The 17465-nt window shown below is 35.5% G+C and overlaps 1 protein-coding gene across 35 annotated transcripts in view; it reads right to left on the minus strand.

The window, feature by feature from the left end:
* Positions 1-2560: 2560 nt before the first annotated feature.
* Positions 2561-17465, minus strand: part of LOC18423512 (protection of telomeres protein 1a) — a 37692-nt gene continuing 22787 nt past the window's right edge. For 4 of the 35 annotated variants that reach the window (XM_006828113.4, XM_020674697.2, XM_020674723.2 and 1 more), the window contains 7 exons: positions 16739-16806; positions 16441-16529; positions 14329-14607; positions 14120-14196; positions 10107-10165; positions 4791-4952; positions 2561-3068 (listed from right to left, as the gene is read on the minus strand). In XM_006828113.4, the coding sequence (XP_006828176.1) occupies positions 2817-3068; positions 4791-4952; positions 10107-10165; positions 14120-14196; positions 14329-14607; positions 16441-16529; positions 16739-16806 (986 nt within the window). In that variant the 3' untranslated portion in view covers positions 2561-2816. Of the gene's footprint in view, positions 3069-3717; positions 4252-4790; positions 4953-10106; positions 10166-14119; positions 14199-14328; positions 14608-16440; positions 16530-16738; positions 16807-17465 lie in introns of those variants that run through there. The other 31 variants (XM_088874206.1, XM_088874207.1, XM_088874208.1 and 28 more) reach the window with 23 other exon arrangements.

Below are 17465 nucleotides of genomic sequence, written 5' to 3' on the forward strand. Positions count from 1 at the left end.
ATAACAATTTAATAATTCCTGCAACGCAAGTAATACTATTAGTTTAATTATATATATTAAATAAAGCTAGATATCATCTTTATCTAAAACAATAAGGAATACCTAAACAAATTTTCAATGATCTCTCTCCTTGGTTTTCTACCTCTCTCTCCATTAAATTTATCTCCTTATTTTTCTTTCCATTTTTCTCTCTCTCCCAAGTACTTCCTCTTCCAATATCCTCCCTATTTCTACCTCTCCCCTAAAGATAGGGATAAGCACCCGAGTTTCTCTCTCACCACATGTACTCTCTCTCTTTCAATGTTATCTCTATTTCTCCCTCTCCATTAAGATAGGGATTAACACCCTGAGTTTCTCTCTTCCCTTGAAGATGTCCCTTAAAGATAGGGATTAAGGCCTTGAGTTTCTCTCTTCCCTTGAAGATGGAAAGCCATATGTCCCCTTGATTCTCTCTCTCAATTCCACTCCACGTACTCTCAATCTCTTGTAGTCTTGCATCTCTCCACCCCTCTCTTCGCCTAAATATAGTATATAAGCATATTTCTCTCTCTTAAATATTATCTTCAATATTAAAATAGGCACATACTCTTACCCTCACACGTACCTCTCTCTCCCTTAAGTCTATCTATCTCTTTGATTTTTTCTCTCTCTATCCCCTACTATCTCTCTTTTAATGTTTTTCATAACCAACTAAATCTTCTAGATAATTTTCTTAACCCATAATGTATGTCACTCTTTCCTTAAAATCTCTTGCCATGAATCTAACTATCTCTATCCTATGTTCTAGATAATTTTTTTGACCCATAATTTATATCACTCTTTCTTTAAAATCTCTTGCCATGAATCTAACTATCTCTATCCTAAAATATCCGTATGGCAAAATTAGTGCTTGGATGTGTACTCACTCTCTCTTCCCTAAAATTAATACGTGGATGTCTTCCCAATGCCCATATCTTCTACGACTTCTATAAAATTAGGGCCCAGTGTGTCCAGCCTTCAACTCTGTCGCTCGGGCTTTGTAATTTAGACTATATCCAGCCAAGTTTTCAGTCATGAATGTTTCTTACAACCTCTATAGAATTAGGTTTCTGCTTATTTTTGCAAAATGTGCCCACCCTTCAATTTAGCTCAACTCTAGCTTATAATGTAGTACACTATAGTATATAGTATATAGTACATAGATAGATATATACTCGGAATGTAGTATACTATAGTATATAGTATATAGTACGTAGATGGATATATACTCGGTCGGAGCAGAGACTCCGGCCAAGTTTTCAGTCATTGGCGTTAAGACTCTGGCATTTTCAAACCCTTCTCTATCTCGCTGTAAATGAAATGGGATGCTGTAATTTCTGGGGTATTCAAGGGGAACAACTACTATTTTGCTGCCTCCATAGATCAGCCTCAACTGGAATCCTTGAATTAAAGATGGGCTTTGTACCTGGATACAAACATGCTCTTGGGAAGTTAAAAAGTCTCTCCAGGAGCACCTTGGTGAGCTAGAGAGTTGACCTGGTAGTGTTTCTTCCATGTTTTTTGAGGAATTGGAAAAAACCAGTTCTAATTTTTGGAACACCAGGAAAGTTATGAGCTTCATGAATTAAGGCTTTGGGTGAGCCGAAGCGGTTCTATGCTTGAAAATTGATAAAATTGGTCATGGCTTCCAAGCCTGTAAATCCCATCACAGTAGGCTTCGGTGAAATGGGGACCGCAAAAATTCTCTTTGACTTATATTATAAAGGATAAATAGTCTCTTAGTCTCTACAAATAGGAAAAGGTTTATGTAGAGCTGAGGATCTAAACGATCAAATTAGAATGCAACTCAAAAATTGCAGTACAAGAGGTTGTTTTAATGTTCAAATTGATCATCTCAACATCAAGATGCATGCACATGAAAAAATAAAAATGGATTTCAATTTGAGAAATAATACATCTTGTAAGTTTTTTTGGACCGTCATTTTCAAGATTTTTATAGATCTACTCGATCTACATTATTTTTGAAGCTTTAAATTTTATAATTAAAAATAAAAATATGTTTTAAGGCTATTACAAAGATTTTCAATATTGAAACCACATTTCTCAACATCATTTGAAGGTAAGCTTTATTTTGATTGTTTAGAGCCTCGGCTCTATACAAACGGCACCCTTATAAATATTAATTTTCAATTATTGGTATCCTATGAAAATTTCTTGTTCGCTTTGCCAACCATTTGTTTGACTCCTAAGCAAAAAGGCTACCAATCTAGGAGTTGGACCTTTTAGATGTCGATTGGATCGGATCGATCATTCATAGACAAAACCTTCGCCCCATCCTTAAGCTGGCCATCTAAGACTGAATGGACTGTAGAGACATCGATTGATTGGTCTGTTTGCTACTTTGTTCAGATAGGCTTCTTTGCCCCTATGAGCTTTTCATGAAAATCTGAAATTCTCGCTGTCAATTGGGATTGAACTAGATGCACTTATGCTTTAGACTATGATTATGCAGCTCACAACATAGTGCAGATATCTGCTAAAAAATTATGACCAATCAAAAAACAAAATTTAAGATGTCTGGTTTTATGGTTCAACATCCATTCTTTTTCAAGCTCATGAACAAGGTGGTCAAGATTATCAGGGTCCAAAATCCATCTCTGAGAAGGATATTTGAAGGAGTGTCTTGGTTGACGCAAACCCCCTCTGTAATATTCATCATACAATGATCAACATCGACATTACGTATCCAAATTAAAATAACTATGTCTGCATTGTGACACGGATCTCTTCACAAATTTCACTATGTGCATGAATTGAACAAAATTTTGAAAGAAAAACTAGGCCCCCATTCGAGTTCCAAATATCCGATACTGCCTAGTTTCCCATGGATTACTCTTATCCAAGTAGTATGATTTTATACAACATTCTACCCATAGAGGACCTCTCAGGCTATTTGACTTCTGGTCACCGAGATGATCTTTGACTGACCGTTGGACTCCTAATTCCTTGGAGTCTTCAGTGACTCCAAGGAGCTTGTTCACTTTGGCCTGCAGTTCATCAGTAGGTGGATAGCCTCCAAAAAACTTCTCCTGTAAAAACAAAAACAATTAGCAAAACATTTTCACATACCATTCATGACTTATGGCTGCTCTTATTTTCTTTTCGATGATTTATTTATAAATATTGGAAGAAAATTTTAATTTACATAATTTATCAAAGAGTACATAAGAAATGAACTATTTAAGACCTTTGCCATTTCTTTAGCTGTGGTTTAATACAGTACCATTTTAATTTTGGTTAGTAGTATATCATTTGGTGGATGGTTCTTTGAAAAAAAATTTCTCAAAAAGAATAAGTGAACGGAAATAATTTAAGAAGCTGAATAATCGATTATTATCTTTTTAGTAGTGTTAATCTACTTTCTCCTATGATTTATTTATTTATGTTCCGAGTAAACGACAACAATTTAAGAAGCCAACCATGAATAATCAGTTATTATCTTTTTAGTAGTATTAATCTTCTTTCTCCTATGATTTATTTATTTATGTTCTGAGTACTTCTCCATGGCATCGAATATAAATCATCATAATCCGATGAAGATACAGGGAAATTTGAAAAAAGTGACCAAATGAAACTCATCTAGCCTAGAAAAAGATAAAAAGACAATGATTAACACAATACAGATCTTTCAAAGCTGTTTGTGGTCACCCATATTTTTCAAGAAAGAACAGTAACTACCTTCACTGGAGTCTCAGTGATCATTCATAGTCCAAAGGCCAGTGATCATTCATACTCCAAAAGCCTGTGGTTATCTATATAGGTGACTAGGTCCTTTCCTAACGATAGGAGAATACTATGCATTTTACTCCCCAGAAAAAGCCACTAAGGAGGTTGATCACTAAGCTGAAGAGATTGCATCCCCATAAATTGGGGCTAAAACTACTCGCAGATTGGGCGCCTGAAAGAGTGAATGGAGAAAATGCTCCCGCAGAAGCATAGAACATTCTGGCCAGCCAATCTGCAATGAAAATTTCCAGATAACTTGTACAGAGCATAGCCCTAGTATTTCTCCAACAGATAAAATTGTCAAAGCTGCCTAGCCTGAATAACTTCGGAAATGTCAGATTGTGTATAAAATTATAAACCATATCCCCAGTTTTCTTCCGAACACATCAATCAAGTAGAGGTCTACATGGTTAGTGCACTCGATATGGTCCTCAGTTTTACCCAGGATCAGATCCTACCATAGGGTCCCTCCAAAACACAAGCTACCTAGAAAAAAGAAAAAATTAGTTTTCGTTCAAACAGGCTCCACTACCTAATCACCATATTCCACTTTAAATTCATAAATTTCAAGAAAAAAAACAAAAATTATCGCTTTGTCTGAGAAGAAGAACCAGATCATATGACATTTTAATAACTTCGTGAAAAAACATAAGTCTATTGCAATAAAAGAAGCAAGTGCATCAAGCTCAAGATGAAGGTGCGGTATATTCCCATTGACAAAGAAAACAACTTACCTATAATCTGAATAAAAACTATAAGATGCGAGAGAAGGAAGTCTACTGCAATCCAAAAGGACTAAGGTCGTTCATAGTCCACAGGGTTTATCACCGTCCGATGAAATAACAGGCAGCAGAGGATAGGATGCACCAATTGGATCATACACTTCTCTGGGTCCCACCCTCTCCATCACCATCCATCATTTCATCAGATGGTTATGACTCCAATGGACAATGGACTTCCATATTCCACTAGATCATAGTATACTTCCCAATGAGAAAAAGATATGGTAAGAAAGGGTGTCCTACCCCATCCTCTGCAAATAAATTAGCATGGATTCGTGCAGTTGGGTCCTCCAAGGTCATCCTAATAGCATACACGGGAGACCGAGATGACTTAGAAAAGAAATCTGCAGCATGCCTTGGGTCTATTGCTATAACTCGAACGATACATTTATATTTGTAAGTAACCTGAAAGAACAATAAGAATTCTCATTTAGAAAATGGCACTCAGTTCATTATTGGTAAAATCAACAAATTTCCAAAGAATTGTCGGAAATATGGCCTTTCAATGCCGAAATTCCAGAAGTATCTCATTCAGTGGGAGTGATTGAGAGATAGAATCTGGGTGCTTTGAGAAATGAGGCTCAGATTCTTATATCCCAAGAACTTGAGGCTATGAGATCGAGAAAGCAATTTCTCAAGGAGGTGTGAGGGTCACCTCCTAGTCAGGATCTTGTTTATAGTAGCCTCATAATTGTTGTGATTAGCCAAGGCTTGGACTATCCAATCGAGTACAATAGAACCCAAGTATTTTTATGAGCAACGGTCCAGTATGGAATAATCATGACTTATGGGATACAAGTCCATCTCCTGACACGAAACCCTTCCATGAGATGTGCACTAACGTTCGCATGGGGAAGCCACTCTTCCATATCTACAATCTGAGTTTCGAAAAGCCAATGCACATGTGCTTTAAGAGGAGCCCTACACTTGGGTTGGAATATGTCCCATAAGGGTCCATTGAGAGCCAGATGATGGGAAGCTCTGGCTTAGTAACTTTGATGTGACCAATTATGTGTCCATGCCATAAACTGTAGAGCATAGGCTCATTAGATCAGCCATAAATGTACTTTTAATATTTGTTTGAACTTAATTCCATTTGAAGACTGCCACATGACACACCCAAGTGGTCATAAGGTGGCCACGTGGCACCCCTAGTCCCACCATAATATCAACGTTCAGTTGGGTGTTAATCCCAAGGTGGGGGATGTGGATGGCATATATTTTTTTGTTATGTTGTTATATATTGTTATTTAATTTGTTATATTATGATATAACTTAAGGTAGATTTTTGTCACATCTTTATTTGATTCACACAAGTGCCTTTGTTGGCATGTGTGATGTCCATTTTAATTTAATTTAAATATTGAATTCAAAGTAAATCAAAATTTGAATTTGAATTTCAAAATATCTTCACACACATGTGAAGGGGACATTAAGCTCATTATGGTTGGTTTGAAATATTAGATGAGATCTATAAGATGATTGGTTCTCATAAAGTAATGTCCTTTCACATGTGTGAGTTTTACCTTTTACTTTATTGCTCATTGCCATTGATAGATCTCTACAATATTTGATTATTTAAAATTAAGAGCTTTTGTGTAAGGGCAAGTTGGATTCACTTGGAATAAAAATATGAACTAAAGTGGCCTTACTAAGGGTTTAATGTGGATGATAAGGGTGCTAAATACTATCCCTTCATCCTCGTGTATGGATGGGGATGAGTGGCTAGGGTATATTGGCCTATCACGTGCCTTTGAATAGGTGCATCAAGGGAATTGATGATATCTAAACTAACACACTATGTATATATACTCCTTTAAGTCCCAAACCCTACCTACTTGAAAAAATGGATCTTGCTTGAATTGAGTAGAGAGAGAAAGACAGAGATCAAACTTTGAGACCTCCATGTACTACCCATTTCCCTTTGAGAGTTCTCATCCTCAATTGATGATTTTTGAAGCTTGATGGTGGCCCTTCACTCTATAAGATCAAGCTTATCTCATACCATGATGAAGGTATTATCTCTCTAAGTTGTTTTATGTCAAAGATCATTTAATCCTTGATTAAAAGTTCTTGAAAATTTCATTTACCGTCATCTTTTATCTTTTTTAGACCTCCATTTTAATATTATCTTCATGTCATTGTTACATAGTGTGATCCCTCACTTGCTTATGTGTTTCATGCATTGATGAACCTTTGATCATGCATTGTTTCCTTTGATCTACCTTATAGGAATTCTCTTGAGCATTTCTAAGTCTTGTTATTCAAATTCCAGCAATATTTCGATCCTCTTAGAAGTGTATTTGGTCATTTAGACTTGGAAATTTTGCATGAAAAGTTGTTGTGGTGGATCGGTGGACCACCACAAGTAGTTTTGCTCTATCTTGCTCCATATTGATCCAATTTGCTCAATTCTTCTCGCAAACTGTTTTAAATCGATTTTGTGGACTCTAAGAAGTGGTTTTAAAAGTGCATGAGCTTCCTAATTGGATTAAACACCCTTGATATTATAAACCACTCTTGCACTATTCATTAGGACAAAATTAAGTCTCTAAAAGGCTCGAATTTGTGGCCCGGGCACAAGGGGTTCGAACTATGGCTTCCCACATGTTTGTATGCATGTTTATTTACTGTATTTACAGCTATTAAATGATTCATGGTTGAAGAAATTGTATATGTTAAGTGAAAAATAGAATTGTGCCTTTAATCATGTGGTATGAGGTTTAATGCTATGCTCTATTGTTTATGTGAATTGAAATCTTATTGGATAATTATGATCAAGTGTATGATGTGTATGAGATATTGTGATATATGATGAGGATGAACAATGAAGATGGAGTTATCACGTAATTTTAATTATAATGAGAAATTTCAAGTTTAAGTCATGTAATATGTCGTCTAGATGTACATTGTGAGTATTTGCATATTGTTTTGAATTTAATTGTATTTTTTAGCAAGGAATTTGTAAGGGACCTATTAGAGTTGGATTTTTAAATAATCCAAGATGTGTATAAGTCTAAATTGAGGGCTAGAGTCTATAATTTCATAACCCCATATGAAATTTTTATGTAGTTAGAAGCATTATGTTTCAATAAAATAGAAAATTTTAAGTTACGTATCTTGTCCATTGGTCTTATGCCACACACAAGAATTAATGTATTTTTTCCTTCTCTACTATGCAGATTGTCTTGCTAGCGTACAAGATGGTGCAAACAAAATGAGCAACACTTGAATGACCTCCAAAAAGTACATGAAATTATCACTAACCCGAAACTCTTTGTAGTCATCAATGTTGAAAAACTTGGCTCGAGCTTGGGATTCGGCCTCTTCTGGTGAAGAGCAACCCTAGTAATTCCAAGTGGACTCCCCAAAGTCTTGCACAAGCCCAAAAAGGGGCTCAAATTTTGCCACCCCCCCCCCAAAAAAAACAAAAAAAAAAAAACAGTTCTTAAAAAATAATTAAAGACCAGTAAAAAATAATTGATTGCATGTGTGCATCTTTTAGTGTATGTATGGTGAAAAAAGTACACAGAAAATGGAATATGGAAACATTGATATATAACTTGAAATAATTCAAAAGCAAATAAAAAAAAGGAAACTAGAAAAATAGAGCACATAATAAGAAAATTTCACAAATCGTCATCAAAAACTTCAAAATTATATATAACCATATTTATAGATAATTTATTAGTGATTTATTCAAAAATATAATTTTTACGATTTTCTTGTATATTCAAAGCTCTCCTTGGCAAGGTGCCGATGCAAGTTTACTAGGCTGAATCTGAGTCGACTCAGCCGAGTTTTAAATCACAGGTAGTCATTGGTAATAAAGCTCCAATTCATTATTGAAAAAATCATCCACATTTATAATTTACAGATCAATTGTAAACGATTTACTAGCTCATATTAATAATACAAGTCTAAGATATGATGCATTAAAAAAAAAAAAAAAATTCTACAATACTAAGGGACCGTTTCGATCTTTGGAAAAATATTTCTAGAAATAGTTTTCCAGGGAGATTGCTCATTTCTGTTGTCTCAATCCATAATCTAGGACGCAAATGTTTCTTTGGCTTGAGCCCAAAACAGAGAAATTATTTTTTTTTCCCTACAAGCTAAAATATTAATTTCCCTGTCTAATTTTCCTACAAAGTTGAAAAAAAAAATTTAAAACAAGCTATAGCAAGTTAGGGCCTGTACAAAAAAAAGCAATATCTTCTCATCTCTCTCCTTCACCCGCCCCCCTCTCTCCCCCTCTCCCCTTGCTAATCCATCTCTCTCTCTCTCCCTCTCCTTATTTTCCAAAACCCTTATATCTTTGTTTCCCATTTATTTCTCTAGTTCTCATCATTATCTCTTATACTGCCTTCTTGCTCTACACATTTTCTTATCGTTATCTCTACCATATTTTTCTCTCTTGAGGCTCATTACATCTAACCACTTTTCATGGTAGAAATGCATCTTCAAGGTTGCATCCAGATACTATGTAAATAGAAAAAATACATTTTACAAGAATTATCTTTCGCAAAAAATGTATTTTATTTCACCTCAAAGTCTTTCTAGACAAAATTTTCCAGTGATACGTAGTAAAGAAACTTTACCATACGAGGACAAAGAGATGTGTTGTGGTTAAATCAAAGAAAATTAAAGGCTTTTAACACTTGGTAATGACGGACAAACGCATTCCTAAGAAATTAATAGATCCACTATATACAGTACCATTCGCCAATAAAATATATTTATAGATGTAAACAACCCTACAATTTGAAGAAGGGTGCGGTTTGTATAGAGCCTAGGCTCTAAACAATCAAATTAGAGCCTACCTTCAAATAGTGCCGAGAAATGTGGTTTCAACACTGAAAATCTTTGTGATAGCCTTAAAATATATTTTCATCTTTATTTATAAAGTTTAAAGCTTCAAAAATAGTGTACATCGACATATCTATGAAAACTTGAAAATCTTGAAAATTGACGATCTAAAAATACATTACAAAATACACTATTTCCGAAACTTGAAATCCATTTTTTTCTCATGTCCATGCATCTTGATGTCGAAATGTTCAATTTGACGATATTTGGGCATCAAACCAATCTCTTCTAGGGAAATTTAGATAGGCTCTAATTTGATTGTTTAGAGCCTCTGCTCTATGTAACCTTTTCCCTTGGAAGAAAGGTAACTGGTGTATAGATATCCCAGGACACCAATTAATTTTGGATTTGTGCCCCCAAATTTAAGTCGCAAAGTTTCTTCAGCCTCGTTTCAATTGTTGGAAAAATTTCTAAGGCCTCCTTGACCTTCAAAACATGTAAAAGGTTCAAGAAACTCATGTGAAAACATGGTTATCCTTATATTCAATAGGGAAAATTTTCCATACTATACATGTTACATGCGTAATACAAGCAACAAACAAATCATAAATACATGCATACATATATGTGTGTGTGTGTGTGTGTGTGTGTGTGTATGTATACGGGCAATATACATGTCCATAACCAGATATATACATACACATACATTTACATCTATATATACAAGGGGGGGCGAGAGAGAGAGAAAACCTTTGCGTGAGTAAGGATTTCACGAAGAGATGATAAAGGTGCATCTTGATGATCTGTCTCTGGAATGCAGGGTATAGAGAGAGAGAGAGAGAGAGAGAGAAAGAGAGAGAGAGAGAGAGAGAGAGTATAAATATTTGGAATATTGTAAAGGCAACCAACAAACTAGATGCCCATTTGACAATGAACAAGATAAAAGAAGCCACAGTTAAATACATAGGTATAACCAGTCTGAAACAATCAATGCAGAATAAAAGAATGCCAGAATAATGATGCGGCAACGAAGTGAACTCACGTCAAAAATAGAAAACCATATTGCTCACTAGATTTCTGGTTTATGAAAAGAATCCCAAATACTAAATTGTTGCGAGAATGAGCCAAACAAACAATTCTAACTAGAAGAAAATGTTTAAGAAAGAAACAATTTCAATCAACCAGATTCCAGTCATCCATGCGAAACTGAAAGCACAGGTTATATTTAGATGTGAAATATTCTAATCTCAAGCATGACTGCAGCGCCATGCACATATTTGGTGCATATATTGCTTCTAATCACACTAAACTCGCGACCATGCTGCTTGTGTTTTTCTTAGTTGCACAGGAGAACGATATGACCCTTTTCATGGTATAATTCTTAGAGCAAGCTCCCTACTTCACATTCTTGACCCAAACATTTCACTCCATTCATATATTATATATTATGGCGATTTTCAGGCTTTGCTTCCTCCAAGATTTCTAACTCAACTCTCTTTGCAACCAAGTACCTACTCCCAGATTATGATTGTCATGGCAAGAATCTGCCCAGATTTTTCTCAGTAAACAGCAAGTAGTATAGTGTCCATGACCTGCCTCCTATCATCCTTACAAGGTACTCCTCTAAATTTGTTTGTTTCCTACAGAACACGGTTATCAAATTTGGCCACATAACACATTATGTAGCTGCATCGAAGCAGCGCAACCCTTAGCCGCATAAGATGCACCTGCCTAGGGGGCACAATGGCTGCATCCTTGCATCCTTTGAAGCCACACATGTGGACCTCCTCATGGGCAGAAATTGTGCTGACTTGCAGAGATAAAATTATCACCCCCACCCAAAAACTCCCAAAAAAAAGAAGAAAAAAAGAAGGGGGCAAATGGTTTGGGCGGTATCTAAAGCCCCCAAAATCCCTTAAAACCAAAATTTATTTGTTCTAAGAATATAAAAAATTCCAAAAAATCAAATCATTTTTTCAATTTTGATCTTTCCGGCAAACATCATATATCTATCTAGCAACATCTCGAGTTGATTTTATGGTCTCATTTGAAGGATCTTGGGTGCATATCCTCAAGATATCAAGGTTTCAACTTAGAGGGAGATTAAACCAAGAAAATGAATTTTCTTTTGATTTTGAAATGAAAAAAAAAATTAAGTTTCCTAATATACCTCATTGACAACTCTCTTTTTTCAGTCAATGTCTTCATCTTATATAAGTCTAATTGCCTAGTATCTTTTTTCCCGATGTCTTCATCTTCTTCGAGTAACAAAGATCCAACATGGAAATATGCGAAACTCCTCGACACTAGACATCAAAATACTATTTATTTACATGGATACGAGTGTTCGTGTCTAAGTCTAAAGTGTCTAGTTCTTTGGATCAAAGTAGTCAGTATGGCCCTGAAATGTACATACAAGTAGTTATATAAAATTTCATATACATTAAATATATAAAAGTTCCAAAAATTTACTAAAAATACACCACTAAAATATATAAAATATAAAAGAAACTATTTCGTGTAAGAAAATTCAAAATCCGTTTTATTTATGCAATTTCATTTTTTCCCTTTTCAAAGTAATGCTTTTTTTAATGACTATTACTAATAAGATTTCCAGAAGCCATATATGTAGTAGCCATTGTTGTAGTGGCAAACAACATGCTTTGAAGTTAAGAAATTGCATGTTCAAACCCACAAACTTCACCAGCATTTTTTATATCAAGATACGTTATGCCTAATAAGTCAATATTTCATGTCAGACACGTTAACGCAGCTATCAGAGTACTAGTGAAGATAGCACGTACAAGGCATTGTCACATAGTGGCAACCTGCGACAAAAGGAAAAAATGAAGTACACATCTAGCACAAGAGATTTTACTAACAAAGAAAGCAACCTGTTGGTATTCCAAAGAATTTAAAGGCATATCCAAAAGCAAAAGAGGAAATTAAAAGTGAGATTAAAGCATTTGTCGAAAGCCAAAGACAAACAATTAAAAGAAGTATTGAAGCATCATGAATTGTATAATGAGGCCTAGAGATTCAATATTCCATGATGAAGATGATGATGGTTGGAAGTCGTCGTAAAAGTAACAGGGAGAGGATGATTATATAGGTAACGGTATGCAAAATAGACAAATAAGGCCAATGGATACATTTTGCACCCGAAACCCCAAGACTATGGCGAACTATAGTTGTAAGAAACACATAATTCTGAATCGTTTTAAGAGATGATTCCTATTGCTGGAAACACCGTCAACAGAATGCGTATCACATGAAGCAGGAATCCTACGATGTTCAATACGAATCGAGATTCCACCTTATTGAAATCATAGTTCCATCAACTTGGAATTGGGATTCCCAACTTACAGGAATCACACATCAAACCACTTGGAACCAACCCAACATTATCAACAAACGAGTTCCAAAAGGCAAAGATTTAAGGTTTTAGATTATTTATAAGCAAGAATTCCTTTGTATTGGACTCCACATATTGAGCACGCTTAACCAGGGCTCCCCTATTATTGGGATCAATGTCTTTGACAACCCTCCCTTAACATTGGAGTTGATGCATTGAGTGCCTTTTATCATAGTTCGCCAGGAGTATTGGATGATAAGCAAGAGTGGGCCGAGCAATGGGGAAGAATAGTTGTGTGTGTGTGTGTGTGTGTGTGTGTGTGTGTTTTGGGGTGGTGGGGAGGGAACAAACAAGACCCAACAAGAGGGACAACGAGTTGTTAATGAGCAAGATGATGAAGCCTCCAATAACAATATGGCAGCTCCAGGAGCTGCGGTGACAGGCAAGAGGGGGCCGAGGATGAACGTGGTGGAGGTGGAGGTTGGCATGAGGGGAGGACTAGCATTAGAGACTTTGGATTAGGGACCAACCAACCATACAAGCATTTGGGCGCCACTACCAAGACAGCCAGGCTAATTATAACCCTCCATGATATTCATATTGGCTATAGACGGATGTTTAGCATTGGAGTGCCTCTTTTTTTGGTCATTATGTGTCTATTATGAACTGTCTACACTCTAGAAAACCATGTACGTATTTGACTCTGTCGCTAATTCTTTGTGACTCCGCTACTATAAGCAATGTATTTGGTTGCTGAATGTAGGAGTTTAGTCATATGAATCTGCAACAGAAATTATAGAACCCCCAAATGGAACATTAAAAATTCAGCGAGTTTAAACCAAACATACAGAGGGAACCCTATCTACAAAAGGAAATTAACATTTCATCAATTTCATATTACATATAATTTTTCAGAATTTTGTGCGATATATCTTTTATTATTCCCCCTTTTTTTTGGGATTTTCCCTTTTCTTCTTTTCTTGTACTTGAACAAGACTACGAGTCAACTTGGGACCCCAGGTCAACTCACTCTAGGCAATGGCCCAGTCCTGGAGGAAATCCATGATTTAAAACAATGCATGGAACCAAAAAGCTTCCCATAAGTATTATAAGAACCAGCATGGTGTCCTAGACTTTCAAGTTTATGAGATGTATATATGTCATTTACATGTCTTCAAAGCACTTACATATGTTTTCCCTACAATATATACAATTCCAAAAACTTTTTCTAGTAACTTAAGTACAACTTAAGAAGCATTGAAATGAAGCTTCATTCATGGACATAGAAATGCATATTTCTCCAAACATAATAAGTAATATACCATTGCAAGGTCAAAAAGAAAAAAACAATGAAATGGCATCCCTCTATAATTAGAAGAAAACCTATGGTTGTCATTGGAACACTTACGTGTGATGGGAGATGGTGCAGGTACGCAAGAATACGGCATCCTTAGCAACGATGACGATATACGTGTTTCATATGCACTGATGAACATAAAGTACCAAAATATTTTTCCAGCTCATCAAATTCCACACATACTAGTCAATAGAATCATTCATCACACCAAAAAGAACAACTGAAAACCATAGATTTTTTGTTTGGGAATAGAAAATTACCTCTGGTAGAAGTTTGCAAAATGATCATCCATGGAAAGGGGACACAAGGTACTATTAGGCAACAATACAACTTGCCAAAATCCCAATATTGGTTGAATTTTTACCTTACGAAACCTGACCCATTGACATGTAGTTTGTAATTGTTGGAGTAAATCATCCAACGATTTGCCAATAGATACCCTCACCACCGATCCTATAGATGGAAATGTAGATAATACATCCCTTGGCAGAAATGGCTCTGATTGTAATGAAGCATTTTGCTCTGCTTCAATATCATGACTGACAATGAGATGGCATCAGGATCCTTAAATTGAACAAGAAGACTAATAATAAAACCACTTGACATTCAAAACCCCATAATTCCTCCTAAAAACAATGAAATGCAGATTTACGGAGGAAAAGAATACCATAATCAGATGGACTACGGAAAGGCACAGTTCATTGAGGTTATCATCGTCTGGTGAAATGATGATATTGATGGAGAGAGAGTAGGACCCACCTATGGGGATCATGTCCTGTTCTGGTGGTCCCACTATCCATCACATGCCATTATTCAAAGAAATTGTCTACAAAGACGCCATTTATCTTTTGTACATGGAGATCACAATCATTCTTGAACCTTAAATTTCAAAATGGGTGGTTGTAAGAGTGTTATTGAATAGATACAAAATTCCCGAAAAAAAATTCCCAGACTTTGTGACTCATCCCAAGCCATCTAATTTGACATTTAATGAGTGGGAATGATTGCGACCTCCATGTACAAAATATAAACGGTCTCTTCGTAGACAATCCCTTATTTAAATTAGTGTTTTAAAACACTACTCAAGCAGCAGACTTGGTACCTTCCCAGGCTAATGATTCAGGCAAGCTGGCTCAAAGTAAACCCATATCAGGCCCAAGTGATAAAAGGAAAGCAAAAATTATAAAAATAAAATAAAAATTTAAAAAATATATATAAGAACATTCATACATAACAAAAAAAAAAAACATAAAATAAGGTACAGGGATAAATTGATGTTATTGGCTTGAAAAAAATCTAAAAAATGGGAATTTCAAAAAAAGCATAGAAAAAAGTATACACATAATAATTTATGAATCAACTATATTTGATTTAGCAAAAAATAATCAATTTTATGATTTTAAAAAAAAATGAAACACACCCAAACTTTCGAGGCTGATCCCCCGATCTTTGATATCAATGCAAATCAATGCCTCCAATCCTTGTCAAAGCTTACTCGAGCAACTAAATCAAAACCAATTTTGGGTTTTGAGTTCAGATCACGAGATCCAAGCTCTTGAAAAATTTTGATGGATAGTAAATCCAGACTTCAAATCTCTAAAAATCCTAATATGCTTGTATTATCCTTGGAAATAAAGCTATGATTGGGTCAAGAACACAAAAATCGGCTTAGGTATCAAATTTCATTAAAGATTGGCATCAATTGCAAAAAGAAATCATAATTTCCAAAATCAGCCAAAAACTTGACCGAGTTTTTCAATCTCTGATTTTTTTTTTATCAAAACTATTGCTTCTAATAGCTAGATCAGGCTAAAATCTATTGACTCAAATGGGCACCCTAAACCAAAAAAAAAAAAAGCCTAGATAAGAAGGGGTGCAAATTTTGCCCCCCTTCTAAACTTATCAGTGTAAAGTATGGGACGACTACTGCAGCAGCCGGCCCCCAATACTGTGAAACTCAGGTGAATCAGCCTGAATTTCACAGTGCTCCAGCGAGTTTGTATAACACTCACCCAAGTATATTACAAGGTACCCTTAAATACCTCATTCCAGGCTCAGCAGGCTGCTAAGCCTGAGTAACTCGACTGAGTCCAAGTCCACTCAGGCGAGACTATTAGCACTGATTTAAATTGAAGGTGAGGAGTCCACTGATTTAAATTGAAGGTAAGGACTCCACTGGACAAGGGTTTTCCATAGAGGCATAGACTATAGTAAACTTTCCCTAATACAAATACCAACATTATACGAAAAAAGCAGACATATTATGGAGGCATTCCACACGCATGCAAATTAAACTAACAAATCAAAGATGTATGTGAAATACAAAGATTGGATACTAGGACAGCCCATAAGTTTCACAGTAGAACGCTTACTTTGTCTCTAGTGGTATAGGAGGAGTATCTGTCCCATCCCACAGAACAACAACTGTCTCATCTTCAGAAACTTTACATATATGAAGAATCTTCTCCCCAACAAGCAAAAATACAAAATCGACTTAGTACAAAAGCACGTTTATATCTTTAGTACTATACAAGATTATAAACAGTGAAACATGGGATTACCTAGCAAACAAGATCCCAAACAAGCAAAAATACAAAATCGACTTAGTACAAAAGCATGTTTATATCTTTAGTACTATACAAGATTATAAACAGTGGAACATGGAATTACCTTGCAAACAAGATCACAATATTTCCCATGACAGATGCCACTGAACTGAGTCAAATATTTGTCATGGCCTACACAAGCGAACACATCATTTTAAGATCTCAAATGAAACTATTTTGCTACTCCTAAATATAAAAACACAAATTCCATGTAATGCGTTTGACAAGAAAACCTCTTAGAAAACAATTTGAAGACAACTTTTGGATCGAATGGAAAGACTATCGAATACAATTTTGGACGGGGATAACACTGTTAGTCGAATGCAGATTTTTTGGGTATATACATTGAAATTACTTAAGGCAACAATCAATGAATTATTGTTGTCAATAACTATTCTGGACCACATAAATGAAATGATTATTTAGTGCCTAAATCGCATCAATCTTATGTTTATCTAACTTTCAAGGAACCCAAAGATGGTTCGGTCATGTAAGGAAACAGATATTCATAATCCAAGAGCTTCCAAATCAACACTTTTTATCGAAGGGTGAAAATCTCAAAGAACTACAGATGTTTTGACATAGCAACAATGAAAGTATGTATGAAAGTAATGATAAAAGAATCCTTGTCAGGGAATATCCATGATATAAGACATGGACGCCTCGACAATCATTTCTAAAAAAAGAGGCATGTGGTGCAATTTGTAATCTGGAAGTGTTAAAGGTTTCTTTTTATTTTCGTTGATATTTGGAGTTGAAAGTTTCACACCAACCAACCCTTACCAAATCTG

The sequence above is a fragment of the Amborella trichopoda genome, chromosome 8, assembly GCF_054954075.1.
Source record: "Amborella trichopoda isolate Santa Cruz 75 chromosome 8, AtrichopodaSantaCruz75HAP2 v2.0, whole genome shotgun sequence".
NCBI classification, from domain to species: Eukaryota; Viridiplantae; Streptophyta; class Magnoliopsida; order Amborellales; family Amborellaceae; genus Amborella; species Amborella trichopoda.